This window comes from Stegastes partitus, unplaced genomic scaffold, assembly GCF_000690725.1.
Source record: "Stegastes partitus isolate 25-593 unplaced genomic scaffold, Stegastes_partitus-1.0.2 Scaffold925, whole genome shotgun sequence".
NCBI lineage: Eukaryota > Metazoa > Chordata > Actinopteri > Pomacentridae > Stegastes > Stegastes partitus.
The window spans coordinates 123,867-148,615 of NW_007578656.1; the positions used below are offsets into that span (position 1 = coordinate 123,867).

Below are 24,749 nucleotides of genomic sequence, written 5' to 3' on the forward strand. Positions count from 1 at the left end.
ATGAATATATATAATATGAATATAATGAATATTATATTAATGAAAAATTTTATCACCAATTTAAAAAAAAACAAAAAAAACAAAAAATAAACCAGATTCTGTAAAGAAAACCAAAAAAAAACCTCTGACCGCCAAAGCACAACAATGATGTGATGAATATTCTGACTTCTCAGCTTGACTGCAGGTTGTGTTTTAACAAAGCAGATAAAATATGAAGCAGAATTAAAAATGTAAGCACTAAAATATCTAAAGCAAGTGGAGCCACTATTTATTTATTTCTTTTCCATATCAGCAACAATCGTTAACATGCTGGTTTTAGTTTTTATTCATTATCTGTAAAATAAATAATCGAAGACATTAAACTTTTACATTGTCCTTTTCATGATTCATGGCATTATATAGTATCTCAGCTACACTGGGGTGAACTGGTAGCTCACCTGGTGCAGCGTCCGCCCCAAACGCTAGAGAACCTTGCTTGATTCCAGCTCATGGCCATTTGCTGCATGTCAAACCTTCTCTCTTGCTCCCTTTCCTGTCCCTCTGCAACCTCACACTCAGTAAAGGCATGAAAGGGCAAAAATAAAATGTTTGAAAAAAACATTGTTACACTGCACAAAAGACATTTCTGTGTTCTCCCTGCTGCCAGCCGTGGTTGTGCTCTTTACTTAAAGGTGAAAAACTTTATACTGCAGTGAAAAGTAAATGAAAATGTGAAAGGAGCAAAGAAAAATACGACCAGAAATCGCTTGAAGTTAAGAGGACTGAAACGAAAACCCCCCTATTTTTTTTTTTTTCAAGTTACATGAAAAAAAAGCTAATTGTATATGTTATATATGAGTCCCCATGGCGGACTTCTACATGGCAGTCATGCCTGCATAAGCGAGCGATTAAAGTAAGTGACCAGTAAAGCTATTTGGCCCGCAGAGATTTGCCAAGCGGAAAAAAAAATTAATGAGATATTAGTTTCCGTGCCACCCTAATGTGAGTAACGGTCTAAGCATGGCCACAACTATAAAAATTGTCTGGCTCCGACACATTTCAATCCAGCGTGTTTGGACTCGGCCAGTGAAAATGGAAACTGCACAAGGAGGCATCTAATAAGCGCAAATACGTTAAATCACTATTGCAGAATAAACGCCAGCCATAAATAGAAGTCACATAAAATTTCATCATCGTATTTTCTTGTGCTGCGAAGTACATGTAGTGGAGTAGGAGTATAAAATAACATTAAAGAGAAATGATACTTAAGTAAACTGCAGTTGAGTGAATGCATTTAGCTGTTTTCTACCACTGGCTGGTAGCTAATTATAAGACGGCTTCGCTGGAGTGAGCATTAGAGAAAAAACATGCACACCAGCACTTAACTTCCTCTGACAACCTCCTTCCCGTCCTTGCATCACACTGACGATTTCCTACGAGCGCTTCTGCAATATCGCATGTGCGCACGTTGCACCCAGAGGCGCTGCACAGAGGCGCAGGACTTATCAATAACAGAACGGTCAGTAACTGGGTTATTTATATATCTTTCGATGCCCTCCGGCAGGAAGAATCTTTTAACTGCATTTTGCAGAGCAATTTTCCCCACTGAATGTTAATGAATGATTCAGCATAATGAGAACGCTAAGTATACGCTACTGTGGGAATTGATCGCTATTGTTTCACGTGTCAGAAGCTAAAATGGTTCAACTGTTGTTTCACGTAGATGTCTCAATGTTATACGCTATTCACGCCGAGCCTTGGTGGTTTCATGTGCCGACAATAACGTAAAAATCCCGACATATTTCATTAACCATGAATTATGCATGCTCATGATGATGTTAATGATATGCTAATGATGATGATCGCCTAGGTCCATTTCCTGTTGCGATGGCGCATTAGATATGCACATTCGCCAACGTGCCAGGTAGCTGGCACACTTAAGTTGTTATAAAAGGTGAGATAGGCCGAGATGGAAATTCCCAACAGAGAGGAAGAAACCGCTATATGTCACGTTTTCTCCCCACGCGAGGAGTTGGGGAGTTTGCATTTCAAGAGGAGAGTAAGGGGAGAAGAAAAGCTAATCAGAAAAGGGGTGTTTTTTTTTTTTTTTTTAATCCCAGCTCTGCTGAGGCGCCTTTTCTCCTCAAGAAAAATCTGTGTTTCTTTCACACTGCCTCTGCAATCACTTGAAACCCCATTACAGACCATGTGACAGCATCAATTAAATTCACAATCATGGGGCAGAGACACTCCAGCGTGAGAAAATATAGTAACAACGCCTGTGTTGTGCAAGTGTGTGTGTGAGTGTGTGTGTGTGTGTGTGAGAGAGAGAGAGATAAAGAGAGCGAGCGTGTTGATAGAGAGCACAAAACTGAGTCAGACAATTCACTGCTGAAAATGTTTCTTGCCCTTTTCAGCAACTCTCGCGAACCTGAACAACTCTCCAAAAAACAAGATGCCACAGTCAACAAAAACTCTCGATCTCCAACAGTATGAAAACGTGTCAAGGGCCAGTCCAACAACAGCGCACGGGCGGCAGGTGGCTCGCCGGCTGCTCTTCTCTGCATTGAATAACAGATTATCGGGTTTTTGATGGAGCTTCTGAGAGTTTGAAATCAGAGGCAGTGCTTATGAATTTCCATGGAGAATTACACTGAGGGTGCTGTGTCCACAAAGTTGGTCCCTAATTCATTATCAGTTTAGCAGCAGAGCCTTTGTCTCCCATTGACATCGCAGATTAGAGTCTTGGCTCTTGTTTCCAGCTTTAGCGGAGATTTATTCTGACTAAACTGACCGAGATCACACACACACACGCACAAACAGCATGAATCAACGTTAGAAGGCGGATTTTTAAAAGCGAGCCCACTGTTAACCGCACAGTACCACCTTCAGATGGTTTGTGTCTAAGCGTGCACGAAGACTGTACAGCTGACTTTCGGCGAGACACGTGCTGTGAGTCACGGGCAACAGTGTTTGCAGCTGACTCAGCCTGAATTTGGACCGTGCTAGATCTGGCAGGTGGAGCTGCTCTGGCCTGTACAGTCAATTTCTTCACGCTCTCCACTATAGCTCTCTCCATTAAAGCACAATCAGTGGCCCGATAGAGTAAAAAAAAAAAAAACAAGTCCACATTGATCCCTCTACCTATAGTGCCGGCCTTCACTGGAGCAGAGCAGGAGATTAAAAATTCAAAAGCGTATTAAAATCTATAAGAGCATTATTCATGTGTGTGTGCCGTCACTGTCTAATACAGTAGGGTACTAATCATACGAATCTCTAACCCGGCGCACACACAAACACACAGTCACAATAGCATTCTGGGTGTACTCCAAGTGTCAGCACTATCATATGGGCATGTGTGTGTGGCCTGGCATTGTTCCCTCCTTGAGTGCCATACAATGTGCTGGCATAAATACCTGCTTGACACAGCAGATTGGCACTAATGGCTTTACACGCAGTGCCATCTGTAAGCTGGACTGTTGGCTCTTGCATCTTCGCCGTGCCCACTAACAGTGTTTCATAGCGTTCACTTCAGACCTCCATCAGTCATAGCACAAAGGCAAAAACAGCCAAATTAAATGTTGGCTTAACATCAGGGAGGATGCACATAAAGCCTGCAGGGTCCTGCCCATCTGTGTGCACCTGCATATTAAAAGCTAAAAACACAAAGCAATTTGGGCCTTTTTGTCTATCAAGTGCGAGGCGCCTCCCGCTGAGCCGGAGCTCTTAAACACCAGCCCAACTTTGAGCACTCACACATGCACACACCAACTTCTTAGACTGTGGCTTCCAACAGCCTGCAGCAGTCACACAGGGATCATTACTATTCATTTGCTCAGCAAACTGGCCACACAGGCTTATAAATTAGCTCATCTACCGCAGCTGGGTACTGAGACAGTTGGCGCATGCTGAGGGCTGAGAGCGCAGCCATTACAGTGCAGGGCTCCGAGACACCTTCTGTCCAGCCAACGTGACCTCCCCCACGCTCATCTGCTCACCCTTTCAAAGAAGGGGGGAGTGAGTGTGTGTCGTGCCCAGTCAATGATTCTAATAAATTGCAGAGCAGAGCAATAGGACTACTGGCCTGTATGTGTTGAGCCGGGGGAAAATGCAGTGATAAATCCTGTCAAAGCAGGCGTAAATCAGTCCGAATGAAATAGCATTAGCGGGACCTTGCAGACCTCTGACCAGGAGGGAGGGGAGCTGACAGGCCTGACCTACAGGGAAATGAGGGAACACTCGGACGACTCTTGCTTTCTGTCCTGGGGGGAGGATCAATGGTGGAAGGAAAAAGTAAAGCCATTAATTCTCCTGGATATGTCAATTCCCATTGGCGGGTGCAGATTGGTAGTGATCATGACAAGCCCCTTGGGCGGACGGGATCTGAGGCTTTTCTTGCGCCTCAGTACGCCATTGATTCATTGGAGTTTTTACGGCTACCTGGAAGGCACCAGATCGCACTGGAGGGATGTAAATCAATTCCAATTGCGGCTTTATAACAGTGTACAGAAAAACTCAAGAGCGTGGCTGTGGGGTTAAATTATGCTAATCATCTCTTGTGTAAGATGTGTACCTGAGTGGAAGACCTGAGGTTAAATAAGCCATGTAAGAGACTTGTAACGGTGTCTTAAATATTCATAAAACATTCATAAAATAGTTCACAGCCCTCGTGAATGATGAATGAAGTTTTTCTTTTCCCTTACCCGTCCGATGAGCACAGGTTCAGGCCCGGCGTATTCTTCAATCACGAAGAACTGGTTCCAGATCCAGCTCCTCCTGCTGCGAGAGCGTGGCCCCTTCCCCTCCATCCGCTCGCGCACATCCTCCTCCACCTCCGACTCCGCTTCCTCAAACACGAGGCCCTTTCCATTTTCTGGATCGACAGCTTGCATCTCAGTGTCTTTGGTGCCGCGGCTCCATTCAGGAGCAGGGTGGAGCCTCAGGACATGACTGCTGTTGACGAGTTTGTTGTCTTCATCTGCGGGGTACTGAGCTGTGCTGAGTTCTGTTTGAGCAGTGTGAGCTGACTCTGTTAATGGGTCTCTATGGGAATCTGCTGCTCTGTTCCCCAGCCTCACTCCCAGGGGTTGCACTGTCAGCACAGACGGAGGAGATTCATTTGTTTCAGAGGGAACATACGCAGGGAGATGTTTTGTCGATGTAAATGGTGGTTCTGTGCGGCTGATCATTACTTCCTTCTCGGGGCTCAGGCTGACCTCGCTGCGAGGCGTTGACAGTAAACGGACGAGATGTTTGCTCTTGTTATCGCCACTATCTGAGCCCTGTGTTCCCAAGTTGTCCTGCCCTTTACTTAAAGCGGGCTTGACTTCACTTAACGGATTAGTACGAGTGTCGGCGCCCTGGTCCCGATTAAGATCTGGAGTAGTGACTGGGTTCGCATAAGGAAATGCAGTCTGATTATCAAATCCAGCGTGAGGCTGAGTGACAGCCATATCTTGTCTCTGCACTTTCTGAGCCTCTAACTGTCCGTGATTAACGTCAATCAAATCTCTCTTCCTGCTCCGGCTGCCCTTGCTCGGAAAGCTCAGGCTGGGAACGCTCTGCATTTGGGAATTGACAATCCTGACTAGGTTCTCCTTCGAAAGCAGCTTCAGCACTCCATAGCTGCCGGTGAGGTTCAGCTTTCGGTTTGAATCTATGCTGAAACCTTTTCCGGGCACCCCTGTGGTGTGGACGCTCAAATCAGGTCTGCTCCTGGATCTGGAGCCAGATTTAAACCTGGTTTTATTGGAGTGTAGCTCTGGCTTGTGATGGATTGCGAATGTTTTCTCTGACCTCCCCGTTTTGGACGTCTCAGCACTCTTGGTGCTGTTTTTAACTTTCCTCACATCCTGGTTTAACTCCTTGGCTAATATATGCGGAGTCACTTCTTTTTTACTGACAGAGTCAACCTCCCGCTTGGGCTTGAAAGGCTGCCGCTCCTTGTTAGCTGCTGATGGAGCAGGATGATTCTGTAATATCTTGGAGTACGAAAAAGATCCAGAGTCACTCGCCTGTTCGTGACTAATAAGGTTCCTAAGAGTCACCACAGGCATCGCATTCGAATCCACGCTTGCATCCCATTGGTCGGCGGTTCTGCTTTCCCCTAGCTTCACCATGTGCGATCCGCCCACTCCCCTCCTCCGTAAGATCTTACTGGCCGAGGCACCTCCCACAAGCCCCTCCCACAGGCACAGGGACACCAACAGGAGCAGGTTTCTTGTAATCATCTTGTCTTGCGGTGAGATGTCCTAATTTGAGGAAGGTTCGCTGTGAGGCAGGTCTTGTTTTCCGGTTGTCTTCATTCTCTCCTCTGTTTTCCCTCTCTTCATGCCCCTCCTCTCACTTTGCTATTCTGTGCCCTTCACACTGAGCTGGAGGGCAGGTGTCAGTCACTGCTTCTCTCTTCTTCTTTTCTTTTTTTTTCACGCTGCTTAATATCTTCCTCTATCTCACCAAGCCTCTCTCCGCTGCTTTTTCCCCGCTCCTCTCGCGAACCGTCTCATTCAGCTTCCCACGGAGGGTTGAACACCCTGAGAGAAAAGATAAAGATAATTAAGTTAAAACTTTAATCATTGCACTGCGTTAATTAAAAGTAGAGCAGCGCAGACAGGTAGGAGAACGCACAGACAAGCAGGACGGACCTTTTAACGGGGCGGCAATCACATTTTCACAAGCACAAAGGGCTTTTAAGACCCAGAACACACTTCCATTGATACCTTCATAATGACCCAAGTGTTTTTTTTCCTTACATCTTTAAGATAGACAGGGACAAAGTTATCATTATACCATTGTACATGGAAGGAGATAGGATAACACTTATTAGAAAACGCTCTGAGCGCTTATTAAAGGGAACGACGACTGTCAAGGATTTCTGACTGCGGTGCAAAAAGACAGCAGCTACGACACGAGACTAGCTCCATATCACTTTGATGCATGATTAATTGGCTGGTTTGATATTGTCCTTTGATCAGCCGGTTAGAATGTCAATGCAGATGCAAGCAGTAGATGCAGATGCACTTTGTTGCGTACAGGGCCTTAAGCGATCTAAAAGGTTCCTCACGCATCCGCCTCACACTCTCAGCATGTCTCTCATGCACTCAAGCCTCAAATGGAAATCCTACGCCAAATCGAAATGTCAGATATCAATCACTGTGCTTGTTTTAAGATAAGAGCAGGCACCCTTCAGTACTGTTTCAGTAACATCAGCCCACGCATCTGACAAGTCAATAATGTGACTATTTGCCAGATTGCATTAACATAAAAACCCTTCCGCTACTACTATGTGCGCAGGCATATGCATGTGTAATTCACAAAACTCCAATTTAGATGAGAGTTATTTGGCGGTCCATTATGTCGGAGGACTCGCATAAGAAAGACATTAAAAACAATGGTCAAAATCAATGCAGTCGAGACTGATAAATCCTGCCTTTTAGTTCCTGTAAGCATCCGACATTTCCCATAATAACTCAGTGGCTTCTATCATTAGACATCTGATCTCGCTGGTAAATGCCCACGTCTTTCAAAGGCCACGTGGCAAATTCTCTGATTGTTGATTTAACCCCTAAAACTCATCCCTGCATATCAAAGTTATGGATTTAGAATTATTTTTCCATGACAAGAATCCCTTCCTGCCTTAAAATGACTTAGATGTAACTCAACTGTGTTGGCTCCTTTGATATGAACTACCTTCAACCCTGTTTACCGCTGCCCGAGCACACCAGCTCACCATCAAACCTGCGCAAACCCCGTAAAACTCCTCTACACTACACAGTGGCAAGCTGAAATGCTGATTAAGCCAAAACGGGAACCAACGCTTGAGAAGGATAACAATACGTAAATGAAAATTGACAGGCCTGCTTCTTTATTCTTGTAGTTTAATTGTAGCAACTGGACTTGCTTGAGTTCCTTAAAGACGTTTCACCTCTCATCCAAGAGGCTTCATCAGTTGGGAGATCCAGATAAGTACTAATGACTCGCATAACGAGGGGGAGGAGCAACAAACCCCTAATTGAAACCCAAACTCAGGTGTTAATGGCTCCTTAAGGATATAAGTATGTGGAACTCCCAACAAGTCAGACAGAACTGATGAAGCCTCTTGGATGAGAGGTGGAACGTCTTCAAGAAACTCAAGCAGGTCCAGTTGCTACGATTAAACTACGAGAATAACCACGACCTGGATGAATCTTCACAGACTGGTTCTTTAGGTTTGTTACAGATAAAGCCCTTAAAAGACCAAATCTGTGCTTATGATTGTGTCAACAGTACTCTGCAGTTTTAAGATCAAAATGCTCAGCCATGGTGTTGACTGCTTATTTCGCTCATGATATGTCTTCCAGCAGATTAAAAATAAAAATAAAATAAAAAACACCATATGGACACTTTAACAAGGAAAACAACTGATTTTCACTGGAGTGGGTCTTTGAAATCCAACTGGCATGTTGACTTAATAGGTCATTTTCCATTCAAAATGAAACAAGTCTAATGAGACGCTGATATTTCTGACTGGTCTGAACTGCTCTCTCTTAACAAAATCGAGTCACATAGACGTAAACGTGATTCGCGCTTGATACAAACATGTCTCGTTAAAACGACGCAGCCTTGAGTAGTTTAAATTACAGATAATAATATAATTTAAACTGCAATTATATCATTGCAGAGAAACAGTCACAATTACCTATCTTCTTCAAATCCTTCATCGCACAATTACTGTTTTTCCTTGAATGAACTGAACCATTTCCATGTCGATTTCAATAACCCCTTGATGAAAAACTGAGTTATTCTTCGTATCCGCCCATCTAACAATCTAAATTACGTGTAATTATTCAAAAGCTATATTCTAACTTTCCCTGTCTGTCTTCCGGCGTGTAAAAGCACAATGGGATGTTAACAAGGTGAAAAAAATAAAGCGTTTTCACAAAAGTGGGACTGTTTTCTTTCTTCGCAGCTACAGAAATTGCAATACAAGTTTTTATTATTTCTAGGAATGAACACATTTCTGAAGTTGTAGCGTTATGTGCAAGTGTCTAAGTTTCTATTTTCTTGTGGGGGAAAAAGTAGCAAACTCGGCAAAACTGTATTTAACGTTTGTACAGTTTGAGAAACTTGGGTGTAATGGATTAAGCAGTGCCGGTTCCATCGTGTCCTGTGCAGCGTGGTGTGGTTTCGTCTGGGTGTATGACACTTGCTCCGCTGTGGCGCAGACAGACCCTGTCAGCACATTCACTGGGGCATGACTGAAGTTGGGATGTTCCTCCTGGAATACTTTTCACCCCCTTTCCTCTCTCATCTTCTCCTCAATGTCCTCGGCTTCCTCTCTTTCTTTCAGCCTCTCTCTCTCTGTTCTCCGAGCAAACCCCTTTTGATGAACAGTAACGAGAAAAAAATAAATAAATTAAAAAAAGATTATCCACCGCCCCTCCTCTCCTGTGCGTTTTATTTTTTTTCCCACCTTCTCCCACTCACCACCTGTCTCTACTTTGGCCTCTCTATCTCAGTAAATCTCCCTCTATCCTCTCACTTTAACTTGCTATTGTTTTAGTATCCTCATCCTCTCCGCTGCTCGCTTCTATCCTCTTTTCCTCCCTCTCATCTGTGTCAATCACGGGCCTGTCACCGGCGTCCCTCATCCTCGGTGCACTCCGGCTTCAATCAATCAGCCAATCTCCTTCCTCGGCCTTGCAGCATTTGAAGTGACAGGTGTCTCGCCGGCTACCATCTTGACGGCAGGCTACAACGCCGTAATTGCGCATATAAATCTAGTCGTCAAATGATAAAAATGCGGCAAACGGGATATATCCGCTCGTTACAAGGAGGCGAGCTGCGAAAAAAACGCTGGAGAGATGTTTAGGGAATAAAGTTATATATATATGAACGTCACAGAGGGCCTCTTCGGCGGATGTGAGGCCGGGGTTTTGGCTGAGCGTTATCTCAAATGTACAGCATGAGGAGGCGATCAGGGTGAATTCAATGACAGAGCTCCTCTCTCCTCCCAGAGGAACTTATCAGCTGGGAGTTTGATGGCCAGGCAATCATTGCCACGGGCACCTTGTTAACAAGCCTGGGGCAGGTGGCGGGATGCAGGGCAGAATATCAACATGGCACCGTCGCCAGCTGAGCACAAATTTATAACATTTTCGCGTGGGAGGTTCTGTCGGCGCGAGGTTTAACTCCGCAGAAGCAAAAGTAAGAATGAAACCACTTTTTTTTTACTCTTTGGCTCTTTTTATCTTGCACACCATTTTCGAGCGGGAGATTTCTCTAAGAACGTAGTCGAGGCACTTCTGTAATGTATTGATCTGTGTCGCAGCCTCTCGCATTGTGCCCGGCACCTTTGGGGAGAGCGATTGTTATGCCATTACCCAGGGTGCATCGGCCTGTACAGCAGTAAGTGAGGATAATTGGGTGCTCCAGTTGGAAGCGCGAGGGAGCTCATATTTCCTCATTAGAGTTTTATAATGTAATACGGCGAAACTGTTGTTTTCAGCCTCGTGGAACCGGCGCGGATCAGGACGGGGATTTCACCCGTAGCTTTAACATACAGTACCGCGATCTGGAGCAGAGTAAATAAGGATGAGAGGGTGATGCAGCTGGTAGCTCCGGGGGGCTCTCGTCTAATTAGGGCTTTAGAAAATGTACAAGTGTGGAACATTCTGAGAGCTTCAACCCTTCTGAACCCACTGTACTGTGTTTCTTTGTAAGTTTTCAACACCTAAACCATGTTTCTTAATAAAACGCTCAATTGAGCTCATAAATATCTTCACTATTCTCCTCTTAGCGGCTCGATGCTGCCTAAAACTCAAATGATCTCTCGGTTCTTTAATATTTTAGACAGGCACTCATCATCGATTGCGAGCTGTCACCGACTTAACAAGACCGCAATTTTTAATTACAATTCCTCTCCTCGCGTGCCGTCTGTCCTCTCTTGTCGAAACAGGCAAACACTGACCCAGACGCAGCGGCACGTCCGCGCTCAGCCTCTCCACAACGACGAACAAACACGCCGTGTGACTTCAAGCCCTGTTGACAAAACATTCTCCGGGAAAAAAGTATTTATTTGTTTACCCGTGTGCACAAACACACACAAAAATGCTCTGCGCTCACAAAGCCTCATTCATCCCAGCATCTCAAATTCATCAAGTCGCACTCACACACACACAAAAAGAAAAAACCTCCCCGAACACACACTTGCATCTGCACCTGGTAGGGAAAGTCAAGAAAGCTCTTGGGACTGCCTCTCTGGACGCAGTGAAGTCAGAGAGAAGAAAGGAAGCGCTCTCTCACACCAGGAGAGAAAAAGCAAAAGAATTATGCATGGAGGTAACAAAGGCGAGCTCCAGAAAAGAGGATGTTTGGTGGGACGGCTGCAGGTATAGTTAGCATGTGTGAAAAGAGGATGGGAGGCGTAGAGGTGGAGGCGGCGGGAGGTGAGGAGGGGGGAGAGTCGGTCCTCCCCTCGGAAAGGACCGGACGGGTAAGTTTTTAAGTGCAAAGCCCCGTAAAGCAGCTCCCGTCCTCGCCTTGAACCTGAGCAGATAAAAGCAGGCCTGTCAGGGAGCGAGGAGGTGAAAAGCAGCGGGAGTTTTCGTCTGTTAATGTATGAGTACCTTTTCCGCCCGTGTCCTCAGCCTTGTCTCTACCTCAGCCTTAGTGATATACTGACAGCAGGTGCTAACCTCCCCTTGGGAGAGAATACAGCGGCAGCCTATGGACGGGAGATAACTCCCCGAAAGGCGAGAGGTTTGCAGAGGACAACGAGGGAAGCGAGTGCAGGTAAACAGTGTGACAGCAGCGGGGTTTGTCTTCTTTTTTTTTTTTTTTCTTTTCTTACATTAAAAAACAGTGGTATGAATTCACAGACGTAAGAGCTTTGAAATTTTGTCCACTTAGGGGTGGCTGTTTGCCTGTTGGTGAGATTAGGACTAAAAATACTCAGTGTAACAGAGCAGCGACAGGGGGCTTTGGATTTGCTTGGCTTTCAGCGAGATCAATGGGGTTACAAAAAATGTCAGAGCTTGTAGAACATAAAGCAAGAATGCTGCTATTTAAAATACAGAATGTGCAGCAGAAACAGCAAACATGAGAGATGTGAGGGTTCAGGCTTGTTAAAAAAAATGTTGTTTTTTTTTACAATATAGACACCAAAATGTGTTGCAGCTTCGTATACATCCATCCATCATTTCTCCCTCTTAGGTGCTCAGTAATGAGCCGTATTTGCGGCCTCAGCATTCCGTATGTTTCTGTCTCACCTGGACTTCTTCCCTGAGGGGGGGAAACACAAATGTATTTTTTTTTTATCTGTTAACCAGCATCAGTTTACGTCTTCAGAGATATTTTTCATAATGTGCTCCTTCGCTCCACAGAGTGCAGCGAGGCCATGTTTGTAGTGCGTTTTGCTAAAAAACCTGTGCACATTTTATGAATCTGAGATCACGAAAATAAATACGACCTGGAAGATAACACCAAAAATAATGTTTGTATTTCAGTTTATGCTGAGAAGGAGCTGAGTTGCAGAGGTCAGTGACGACCTAACTCCACTACAGTGATGCAGTTTGGCATGAGCAGGAAACATTCAGTTACACTAACCCACAGTCTGTACGCAATCCTTTCTTCAATTTGCATGATAAAAATTCATTTTAAAAATGAAAAATGGGTTTGAAACTTTCAGCATCCATTTGTTATTTACTTCACAAATGAATGATTGTCTTTCAGTTTTATTTTTAATTGTTCAACTTTGAGTTGTTGTTTCAGAATTCAAATTTTTGAACAACTTTTTTCAATTTTCTAGCGTTGCACTTATGTTTGGACTGTACCACTAGTGCCTGGGGGAGTCTACAGCCAGCACCTTTTCGAATATCCAACCAAATGATGTATTATACAGTGCGTCTATTCATGCAATAATTTATCAGCTACCCTATTTTGGGAGGGTTTAAAGACATATGTGAACATGACTCACAGCCTGGAGCCATAATGGACTGCTATTGCTGTTAAGATTAAACATAAAGTAGCAGCCTTCGGATGATTTTTTTATCATGAATAGCGAATAAATGAGTCAAAAAACAGCATGAAAGCAAAAATAACATTATTATACTAACGCTATAGGCAGCGTATTATTTATTAAGGCCTCGTCTGACTCACTGGATGGAGACATATCGTCTACAGTTCGTTTGTTTTGTAAAAATTCCCTTCGCTACAGTCACAACAACCTCTTTTTTGGGTGAATTATTCATTTTATTGGCAGTGTTCGCCTGCCTACATGCAAATGGAATTCCTCCATCACTATTTTTGAAGTGAAATCGGGTCAGAGCATTTCTTTTTTGAAGGAGCAGGTAGACCATTCTGAACAGCGTTGTGTAGAATTGTCTGACTATGCAAGACTAATTAATGCACGTGGTGCGGCCAAGATCTCGCTGCATGGTTAGACGGTAAAACTTAAATTGTGAAGCAGCAACCCAAACAACTTATCTACTTGTGCAGTAATTTAAAACCCATTTTTCACTTTATTCACTTGATAGATTTTAGCAAATTGAACCTGTAACTAAAAACCCCCACATTGAACGGCATTATTGGGTAAGACGTTTTCCGCACAGTCTGTCTTACTTCTCGTTATAAACAGCTCCTATATTAGCGAGTCGATGCGGCTTTCATCTGTTTAGTCCAAGCTGCATGAAGAATTTTTGGCACAGGAGTTCTGTAACTTTCATGTTCATCAAGTGATGCACGCTGGCCCTATTTAGCACACGCACAATGACTAGTAAAGCAGCAGCTGTAAAGTTATCTGTCACGCTCAATGAATATGAAATATGGGAGTGACAGGAAGCATAAGGAAGCTTCTTCTTTAGCGTATGCTTCCGACGAGCAACGATCATAGGAATGAATGGAGGAGGCATCTCCTTAATTCAACCCAGTTTGCTACACCAGACAGTTACTGGGTGTAAATATTTAACAGTCCTCACATAAAAAACTAGTTCTTGTGGTACATTCAGTTTTAATTTAAAGATCCAGACCCTTACTTTTGACCGCAGAACTCTAAACTGGTACAATCAGACCCAGCTTGACTGAATACGGCACATGCAGGCTCCACTGCTGCTGCTGCTTTATCTTAGGCTACAGTATATAAACCGTGAGAGGTGCCATAAAGATCAAATAAATCTTGACAGGAGACAGTCCACAGAATCACAGTGCCAGGAGACGTGCCAGTAGGTCAGGACAGGGACAACATTTGTGGCCTATATTTTACTGCCTTGGCAAGAGTTCAAGTAGTCCTCTGGCTGATTTGTCTGGTCATAAGGTAAAGTGCTGGCTAAGAGTGTGCGGATATACACACAGCGACAGCACTGACCCAGTAAAGGCCACTGATTTACTGCTAAATTCCAGAAACCATTCCAGGCTTTTAAAACTATAAATTATGTAGAAATAGCAGAGTGTATGCAATTATTGGTAGAAAAGGCAGAATTTCACGCCATGCCATAATTCTAGTCACATCTCTCCCACTGCACAAGAAAGTGGACCCCCTGGTCGTTCCTACATCATATGGCCACCGCAAATTACTAATGTGTCACTGAACTATAACAACACCTGACATCTCTCCACCTTTAGGCCCCACCGCTGCTTCTCTGCTGAGAAGTGGAAGGAGCTGATCAGCTCCAATGATCTTCATGCACAAAGGTCAGGGGATGTTTTTGTGTCAGCCAGCTCATCTGGTTCAGTCTCTCTAGGTGGGTGCTCAGCCCGCATTCTCTGAATGGTGAGTCATCAGCTGCCAAAGCAGTTACCAAAATTACACCTGATGCCTATCAAGCCTGTCTCTCTCCCTCTTCCGCCTGACTGCATGTGCAACATCAAAAAGCTATCTGATCCTTTCAACACACTGGCTGACATTTCGGCAGAAGTCCTCGGGAATTGCAGATGGACTTTGTCTCTCGAAAAGTTGTGCGTGTGCGCGCGGGAGTGCGTAGGTGCGCGTATTAAGATGTGTGTGCGAGAATGAAAATAGCCCAGATTTTTCATGCAGGCTGTTAGAGACGGTTTGTAAGAAAATTACCCACTAAAGGAGCCTATTTGCCTGAGCTCAGAGTATTCCCACCTGTCATTTCTGTGAGCCATTAAGCATCATAGATCAGGTTAATAAAGTTAGTCCTTATTAGAAGGAGAAGTGCTTCACTGCACAGTACTTGAAGATGTTTTTTTTTTGTCCAAGGTTTAATTCATGACACCCTTTTCTTCCACCTCTGCTGTTTACCTTTCAAGGGCGTTCCTTTCGAGAGGCGCCGAGCCTGGACAAGAAGGTCGAGGAGAGGACGAGGCAGGGTGGGAAGAGGGTCGTTTCAGACATTAAAAAGCACAACACGTCCACGGCTGTCAGCGATAATATGCGGTGCATCGGGGAGGAGATGGCACATTTCAGAATTAAACCGAGGCTACCGGCCAATAAGGAGGGTGAATAATGACACTCAATGTTCCACCTTAATCGCCCCAATTCTCTCTTCCATTTACATTTAAAGATCTTTTCTTCATGTTTACGTCCCAACCCAGGTGGAGAGAGAGCAAATTGACGAAAGATCAAGAAGACTTACTTTAAATGGCCTTCTGATGCGATCAATAAGACTCTACTGGGCACTGAAAACTTTCTACGAAATGTGTTCTCCACAGGTGTTCGGAGTTCTCGTATCTACTAATGCTCCCCGCTGAAGCGAGCTGCACAAACAGGTGTGCAGTATTTTGATGATGAAAGGGTGTTTGCTTTAGTTTGTAGTAGCACCTGTGGGGGATGATTCTGAATTGCAGAACATGTTTGGTTTAGAGTTCATGTTAATTCCTAAATGCTGTAACCTAAGATTTTTCCCCTGCTGTATTTCAGTGGTTTATGCATTAAGTGACTGCAAACAGACATTCATTTACAGCTGCAAAACATATCGAACACATATCTGCTTACCAGGCCCTAGAGGTCGACCAATAAGTTGTTTTTTTTCTCAGTCTTGATAATGATTTTTAACACATGTTGCAGTAAAAACTGAAATCTTGGTGTTAAAACCCAAAATAACACACACTAGAACACCAAACATCATTGGAATGCTGTTGTATACTTGGTTTTTTTACACGTTTGATTGAAACTTTTCTTATTTTTTTTACTACTATTTTTCCTTCAGGAGCAGCTGCTTCAGAGCAGCACATTGTTAAGTGAATTTATTTCATCGGGATTCTGTTTTTGAAAGACTATATTGGTAATCTGAAAAATGCGAAAAATCAGATCCAATAATTGGCCAGACCTGAGAAATGTGTACAGACAGTGAGGCAGCACTGAAGGCATGAGCATGCTTCAGAGTTTATCAGCTTGTCAAATGGTGTCTGAACCTTCCCACACTTTCTAACTTTGGAATTTGGATGGATTGCATCCAATATTTTAAAAATATTTTTGAGAAAACAATCTGACGAAACCATCCTCCTCACACAGCAAACATTTGCTATTTAGCACTGAACATGAAGTACAGCTGACACTGATGAGGATGTCATTACTTTTGCATGTGAAGTCATTAACTAACTTTAATTTTCTCTTGGGATGGCGTCGGATAAATTAACAGTTGAGTTATAGCAATCCGTCCTGTGGAGATGTCAGCGGATGTCAGATGTGGATGTCGCTGCCAAATTTTACACTAATCCATCCAATAGAAACTTTACTCTGAACTGGGAAAAAAAAAAAAAAATCACCCTGCAGCTGGTACTCAAGAAATCACCAAAGTCATTAGGACAGATCCTCTGGGAACTTTTTTGTGCTAGAGGATCTTATAGCTGTGGAGATAGTTCACTGATTAATTTAACCTGCAGCTGGTGCCAGATGAAATGCCCCGAGATCACGCAAGTCAGCGATTCATCCTCAGGGGGGATGATGTCTGTTTCAAAGTTTGATGGTTATCCATCCATCACCTGCCCAGATGCTTCAGCCTGGACCAAAGTAGCAGACCGATGTACCAACTGCCATCCCTACAGCTGTTTGGCTGGCAAAGCTAAGGAAGCAAAAGGAGAAAATACTTTCTGTTTGGAACCACTACTCTCTCGAAACCAAAAGATCACAGCCGAGTTTCATAATATAGGGCATAGTAGCAGCTGGGGGTAGTGGGTTGAATCTAAGAGACCTCTGAAATGTATTTAGATGCAATACTCAAACCAGTTTAGCCCAAAATCATTCATATCCATGTTAAATTTAGATTTAGAGTGAATTTGTAATTGACCAATAGGTTTCTTCTGGCTGAAAAGGACTTAAAAAAGTAAGAAAAGACAGATCCAAGATAAAGAACTGATGACCTAAGCAAACTTTTGTGCGGCCGTTTTGGAGAAACGCCGTCCTCCTTAGTGAGCATCCATCAGCCTTGTTCAGTGTCTGCTGTAGCGCCTGATTGAGATGTCGGGATCAGAATTGCTCAGATTCATCAGGGTGGCCTATAGGTGATGATCCTTGGATTTTCTTGGCCTCCTGCACTTTTGTTCTTGGCAGTGCAGGGGGCGCTTCTGGCTTCCTCCCACAACTTTTGAGATTTTTCACAATGTGGAACCTCTGGTATTTTTTTTATAATGCCTTGCTCTGTGGCCACTGGTGCTTGAAAACATTTGGATAAGCATTCTTGTGAGCAGAGATGGACGGTAATAGCAGCTCATTCAGCTCTTTGGTTTTAACCACAACTTGCACTTGACTAGTAACCGACTAAAGAACTATTGAATCATCTGTTACATGGTTGAACATGTTAGAAACTGCCAGGACCATTTGAACACATACTGAAGCTGAATTTTCTCTGCATACATTTTATGTGGTATGAAAGATTAATAGCGTCTTGGGCATTTCCAGCCAGGAGAAACCTATTGTTGAGAAAGAAAGTCGCTACAAATTGAAGTCTGGCATGGATATGAATCATTTTGAGCTTAACTTTATGTGCCGGGTTCCACTTTAGGAGCCCTTGAAGCACCTGTTCCAGCTCTTGCCGGAACCACTGTTCTTACCAGATCAACAACAGAACACAGTGCTCATCTTGCTCATATCTATTCACCACCGACTTGTATCTGTGTTTTGTCAGAACCATCTATCCCAAGGATGTTGTTGTGTCCTGCTCCCTTATCGTAGCCTGCTGCATTCACGCCTTTGCTCTGCTGGTTGAACAGGCCTGGAAGCTTGTACTGTCACAGCTTTTAATCCCCCTCGTTGAAGGCACTAAGTCCCAGCCTTATTAGCATACATCCCCCCCTCCCCTCTTTGTATTACTTACATGCTCCCTAGGTCTTCTTCTGCTTCTGCACCATAACTGACAGTATATTTTTTGCGATTCTAATGGCGCCTCAATCTCAAATTCATTTCTCTATTGTCTCTCTCTATTTGGGTCAGTTGGTTGTTCTGTTTATTTTCCAGCGGCTCAGGCAGACCGAGCAGATTGCGACATGTTTAAGTCGCTATCTCTGGCAGGTTATAACACAGGGCCACCTTGGGTGAGGATCGGATAAAGGATGTGGAAATTAAAACCGAGTGCTCCGTGCAGCAAAGATGTTGTGCAACATCCAGCCGCGCGTCAGCAGTGCAGCAGTTGGTTCCTTTTCGAGGGGGCAGTCGTCAGCTGAAGCGGCAGCCTCTGCTACGTGGGCAAGCAGCTCTCTATCCCACTCTTTTTTACTTTCCAACAATATTTGTGGCTGCGTTGTTTTTATTGGGACCTTGTTCCGCGCTAGTTCAAAGTGAACCGAGGCTGTGGGTGTACGTTGAGGCAGGAATTCCAAGCTGCGTTCCCCCGTCTCAGTGGTGTGTATAGCAGGGCGATGTAGGAGATCAAAGTTTGGCTGTGTTGTATTTTCAGGCCGATTTTTTCTGCGGGGTGCATTCATGCTGTGTAATGTTTGGGATGTTCTGGCACCACTCCAGCAGCAGGGCTATAAATTCTATTTAAGATGTGAGAGGCAGACTGACACACGCGCTACACGACACACATGAACAGAAATACTCTCTCAAACACACGGGATCCCCTCACATCAATCCTAGATTTAAGAAGAAACAGAGCTGTGAGGCTCCAGTCACCTTCCAAGGTCACCTCTGCCTCAGCGAGGTGCGGTAATGATCCCACCTTCGGCGCGTCGGGGTGCAGAGGTGGAAGCTGCGGTCACCTTCCAACCTGCCCCCTGGAAAGCCCTTTTTTTTCCCTGCATCGAGGATGGAGATAGCAGCCAGGGGGAGAATCCCCTCCACCCTCCTCCGCCCTCTTCTTTTCTCTCTAATATGAAGCGGGGATAGCAGGGGCCGCTGCGTTTAGAAAAGCCCTGTGTTTCTCCCATAAAAACCACATCTATGGCCGTGGAGAAGCTTACACTGTAATCCTGCATGACGGATTGAGTCTGCCACTGCAGCACTCTCCCTCTCTTTTTCCCTCTCTTTCTTTCCCTCCTTGTCTCCAACAGAAACTTCTGTGGCGGCAGGCGCGTGCTCGAGCGTGCGGACGCATACATTCGTCAAGTGCAACACAACACGGGCGCGAGGGCGCGTATACGTCCGCATAATGTCTGCTCGAGCTTTGTTCCATCACCCCTTTCTCCCGAAAAAATGTACAGCAGCCTATAGCTACTGAGACTTTGCACCAACAGTCAAGAGAGAGAATAAATAGATGTCAGTGGCAAGGAATGGAAAATAGGTTTCCCTTTATGCAAGTGAAAAAGAACCGAATGTAAAAGATACCGTCACACAGACTTGCACAGTACAAGAGAATGAATCCCAATGGGGAGTCTCGGTGAAAGCGGGTACCGGAGAGGTGTATAGATGACCTGAATTTTTGCATCTACGCTCTCATGGCATGGATTACTGCACACAGCTAGAAATGGCCTCCTCTGTAAAGGACATTTATACGCTCAAGGATCACCACCATTAGGACCCCTCTGAGCCTGATTTGCTCCTGTCCTTATCCATCCATCCTCTTGTCAATCCAGCTCTTTGTCTCTCCTCCTTCCTTCGCTCATTCACTCTGTGTTGTTGTTGTTGGGGTTTTTTTTTCACCACTTATTCTGTTTCATAATCTTCCCCTCTCACTCACTCACTCTTTCTCTGTCTCTCTCTGGGTATTAGGCATTCAAAGATCTTTCTGTGGCGTGTGGCAGAAGTTATCACCCCATCTCTCTCCCTCCCTCACTCTATCTCTCTAATCTTCCTTAATCTTCCAGCCCAGAGTGAAGTGAGAATTAGTTTCTCACTCTCCCTCATCAATCTCTTGCACCTCCCCTTCTTCTAGTTCCCTCCACCACCTTCTTTCTCCTCATCTCTCTCCCTCTCGCTCTCTGTTTCTCTCTCTCTCTCCTCCCTCCCGACTCTCTTCTGGATCATCCTCACCAGCTGCTTTCTTAATCCTCCTTGCTCAGTTTGTCTCCCCTCTTCTCCCTCATCTCTCCTCTTATTCTGCTTCATGTCATCAACAGAACTGCAGAGGTCATTTCTGCTTCGCCCTCGTGTCTCTACCACCATCGCCTTCTCTTTCCATTTTCACATCTCACGCTTACATTTTTTTCTCTCTCTCTCTCTCTCTCTCTCTCTCTCTGTCTTTCACTTCAAAAACCTCTTGGGACTTTTGCATTCAACCAAGCCTGTTAACCCTGAGCAGCGTCCTTACCTGCTCGCTGTCCTTCATAGACACAAACTGAGAAACAGAAGATGTTGAAGACTCGCTATTCTGCACAATAAAACACTTCAAGGAGTCACAAAGCACCAAAAAAAAAAAAGAAAAAATCTAGTTACGAGCACATTTATAGTTTTATTCATAGGACTCCAAACTAAAAACGGGTTCAACGGCGTCCCATCTTTTTAAAAAAAAAACGCCTCTGACTTCGAACATTTTCAGGTTTTGTGATTTTATGAGTTCTGTCAACTGCATTGTTTTGCACGCAGACTCTCCTTCCAAACCTTCAGAGTGCAGAAAGCACTTATCACAACTATCAGCAGATGCAACAGTGCCGAGTGCTGACAGGCTACAGCACCACAGAGAGGAATTAATAACCTGCAAAGTCAAAGGACAAGAGTTGAAACCGTCCCCTTCAGCACATCCGCTCAAAAAGACAATATTTCCGGTACTTGTGGCTGAACGTCGCCCATGTAAACCACGCTACGATTAGAACTGCATTATGTACAATTTTGTATTCTAATTTTCCAGCAGGCGTAAGCGTCTGTGTTAAAGCTGCACGGAGGATGGGGGACACTCATTTTGTCAAATGTGCACCTGATGTTATTTTCAACTTCAAAAACCCACTGGAACATTTTAGTTAAAAGCACCGACTGAGCTAAAGAGAAACACACAGTGACAAATGCAATGCAAGAGCAACCACCAGTATAATTAGGTGCAGTTTTAAAAATCCAAATATGGGTCCTTTTTTTCTTTTTTTTTTTTCTCCCCTCCACGCTGTGCCAATAAAAGTCATTTGTGACTCTAAAAAAAAACCTCCTCCACTTAATTAGTGAAACGCCTTGGCCACAAGTGCTACGCAGGGAAAATAGCATCCCGGTGCACTGAACGCTCCTCGTGTTGGATTGTCTCTGCAGCGCTGCAGGATTTTGGCTCCTAGGAGTCACAATCCTGACTTCTAGGCCAGGCTGTTACATTCAACTACAATAAAGGCCACATTCGAGCTACTGTACACGGTCGACTGGCTCGAAAAGTTTCAAAGCAACGCACTTTCACTTTGAGTCACACTTTGATTGGACTCACATACATAAGCCCGAGCGCCACAGTAGAGTACACTCATTTACATTTTAGAGTCCCAGTGGACGGCGAGCGACAAATGAATATTAATTCCACTATGTCTCATTATCAGGGTGGCATAATCATGATGAATGCTATCCTGCATCGAGAGAGCCTTCAGGATCGGAAAAACAAAAAGCAGTAGTTCACGCTGGAGGAAAAAAAAAACTGCACATCAAGAACTGAATAAAAGCCGACAAAAGAAAACAAGGCTACAGAAAAAAAGAAGCTTTTTCAGTGCTGACCTTAACAGCACAAGTGCCATTGAACCAACACTCGTTGCTGTTGCATTCAAACAACCACAGTCACGTTGGCGCCTCTCTCAGGCTGTAAGGAAGCACATCACGCCTTTCAGGTAAATGCTAATGTCAGCTCGCTAACATGCTTACAACTACAATATTAACGTGCTGGTCTGTTGGGTTTTAAAACAAGTTCATCATCATAATTTTAGCATGTTAGCAGGCTAATGAGCAATAAACATAAGCCGCTGTCACACTCCTTCCTGTTAATCAGGCGGCATCTGAGCACGTCTGAATGAGCACCCTGGTCACACTTTACTCCTTCAAGGTCAGACCTCGAAGCATCATTGTATCACATCCAGTATGACTCGAGTCTGAAGTGCATGCATTAATGGACAGACAGGCAGTACGCTTTCAGCTGTTTGTGGAATGTATTAAATACCTGCAGCATCAGACGGCAGCAGGATCCATACGAGCGTCACCGAACTGCACGCATTTCTGCACATGCATCAACAGAATGAACCTCAGTTATTACTCATAATTAGAAATAATACCCAACATGGAGACAGGATCAATTAGGATCTAATTGCGAGTCACACTGCGTACTGTTCTTCACTTCAGACAGGTGAGCTGTCACACTCAGAGTCACAGTTTATTAGCTGCAGTTAAATCATTTGCTACATTGCACTGATTTAGATTTAGTCTTTTGTTTTTTAGCACACCATCATGAATTATGCATCACTTGACGTACTGTCCAATCTTGCGTGTATGACAGATTTCACTAAATTCTCCGTCGCTGCGGCGTCTAAATGAAGCTGTGAGGAACACAAGTGTTAAAATGTTTCTGAAAAGGGCTGTAATATAAAGGTCGAGGGGAAATGTCTGTTTTCTACTTATTTGGTCTTAAAAGCACTGCACATATTCAAATTATGACCTCATGATGGTGCTGGGAAAATCAGGGCATCGCCAAAGTCACTACGACTCATTCAGAGAGGAATGTGATCATCTGTGTCAAAATTAACAGCAATTCACATCTGTTGAGATATTAAAACCAACAGCGTCGACCGAGAGCCATGATGTGTCTACATAAAGCCGACCCAAAACAGGCCACTTGGGCTGTTGAACAAATATATATATAGTAATAATCTCCTCACAATACAAGCACATGTCCCTCTACTTCAGATAAATATTCCAAATCCTGTTTGTCTATAATTTGTCCCCAGCGACCTCAATACTCGGTGTACACGGCGAGCTACGAGCGAAAAATGTACCTGCCAGTTTCCTCTGCAGTCAATCTGTTGTATAAAGAACACGCTTAACATACAACTGGAGAGAAAACCTTGAGCAAAGCCAAGGAACACACGAGAGCGGGAGACGTTAGGAGTCAGATAAAGGCACAAAAGGCATTAAAGCGGAGAGCAAGGGATGGTAGCGGGTATAAAAAAAAAAAAAGAAAAAAAAATGAAGATTAGTGAGAGTGGGATAAACAGATAAGGAGAGCACCCACGTGATGAGAAGCAACAAAGTTAAAAAGGTAGAGGGATGAGGGGAAAAGATTGGCGTATGGTAATCCCAGCTTCTCCTCCTCTTTTGTGCCCTTTTCCGGTGGGGAAAAAAAAAATAAAAATTAGAAATCGGGGGGGTAAACGAGATGAGTTAAGGAGAGAGAGGCAGAAAGATGGATGAGAGATGAGAATCACACTGAGCTAAAATTGATAAGGGCTGATTCCGGTGTAGATGAATGCTGGGTCAGGTTGTTGTCTTAATCAGGAGAGGATTTGCCGGCTGCACAGCGTGTATTAATACAGTAGCTCCAGCTCGAGGAGTTGGGTTAATTCAGTGCCAGATGAGCGTTTCAAGAGAGAGCGGCGGATAGTTTTTAGAGCTGAAATGAGGAGGGAGCTGGGTGTTAGTCATTAGCATGCATGCAACAAAGCATGAGAAATCACATTAATCGCAGGGAATGCTAATGACAGTGATTGGCGTAATCACAGCAACACGGGCGGAAGGGTTGAGACAACAGGAGGTCAGCCGTTTCTCTAGTTATTATTCTTTCATGTTATTCCACCCCTGTTGATGGGGCTCCTCAAAAAATAGCAGCACTTTGTCTCTCATCCCACTGCCGCTGATGAAAGTTACGCCACCAACCTATTAATCCAGATGATTGGCAAATATTGTGCTCTTACATTCTAATTTTAACAACCCCATCCATTTTTTTGAAGTCAACTGACGGCACAATGACTCAACGTCCCACGTCACCGCTGCCTCTGTACTTCTCAGGCCTCCCTTTTTTATGTAATGACGACTGGCCTGCAAACAGGCTTCGCAACTTGCGCGTGTGTGAGTAGGTGTGAGCAACTGTTAACAGCTACCGCAGGAACAAATGAACTGCAGGTTGCAGTCCCGACGGTATGGTGGGGCTATATCCACAATCAAGGCAATTAACCTGCATACGTCTGCTGGGATCTCCAGCTGTGGGGGAGACTGAGTTCAACACTGTAACCTACCAAAGTCTAGCTGGTAGAGGGCATCTGTTCGACAAATCAGCAAAGCTACAGTATGTAATCACGTTTCACACCACGCTAATCACTTCAGCCTAATTTATCACTGCTATGAAAACAATCTTACGCGCTATTAAGGGAGAGCAGATGAGGAGGAAAGGAGATGGAGGGACGGAGGGAGGAGAAGGAGGCCCGGCTGGAAGAGGGGAGACGGGAGGAGACGAGGGAAAATGGAGACGGAAACATTGTGAACATGTCCAAAAGGGCTCTGATTTGTCTAAAGC

At 44.4% G+C, this 24,749-nt stretch overlaps 1 protein-coding gene across 1 annotated transcript in view; it reads right to left on the reverse strand.

Moving 5' to 3' along the window:
- The window catches only part of cdh24b (cadherin 24, type 2b), a 113,450-nt gene extending 102,442 nt beyond the window's left edge, over nucleotides 1-11,008 (reverse strand). Inside the window, exons 1-3 of the mRNA XM_008293950.1 lie at nucleotides 10,981-11,008; nucleotides 9,516-9,540; nucleotides 4,683-4,764 (exon numbers count right to left, since the gene is read on the reverse strand). Of these exons, the coding sequence (XP_008292172.1) occupies nucleotides 4,683-4,764; nucleotides 9,516-9,529 (96 nt within the window). The 5' untranslated portion in view covers nucleotides 9,530-9,540; nucleotides 10,981-11,008. The remainder of the gene's footprint in view (nucleotides 1-4,682; nucleotides 4,765-9,515; nucleotides 9,541-10,980) is intronic.
- Between the last annotated feature and the right edge of the window lie 13,741 nt (nucleotides 11,009-24,749).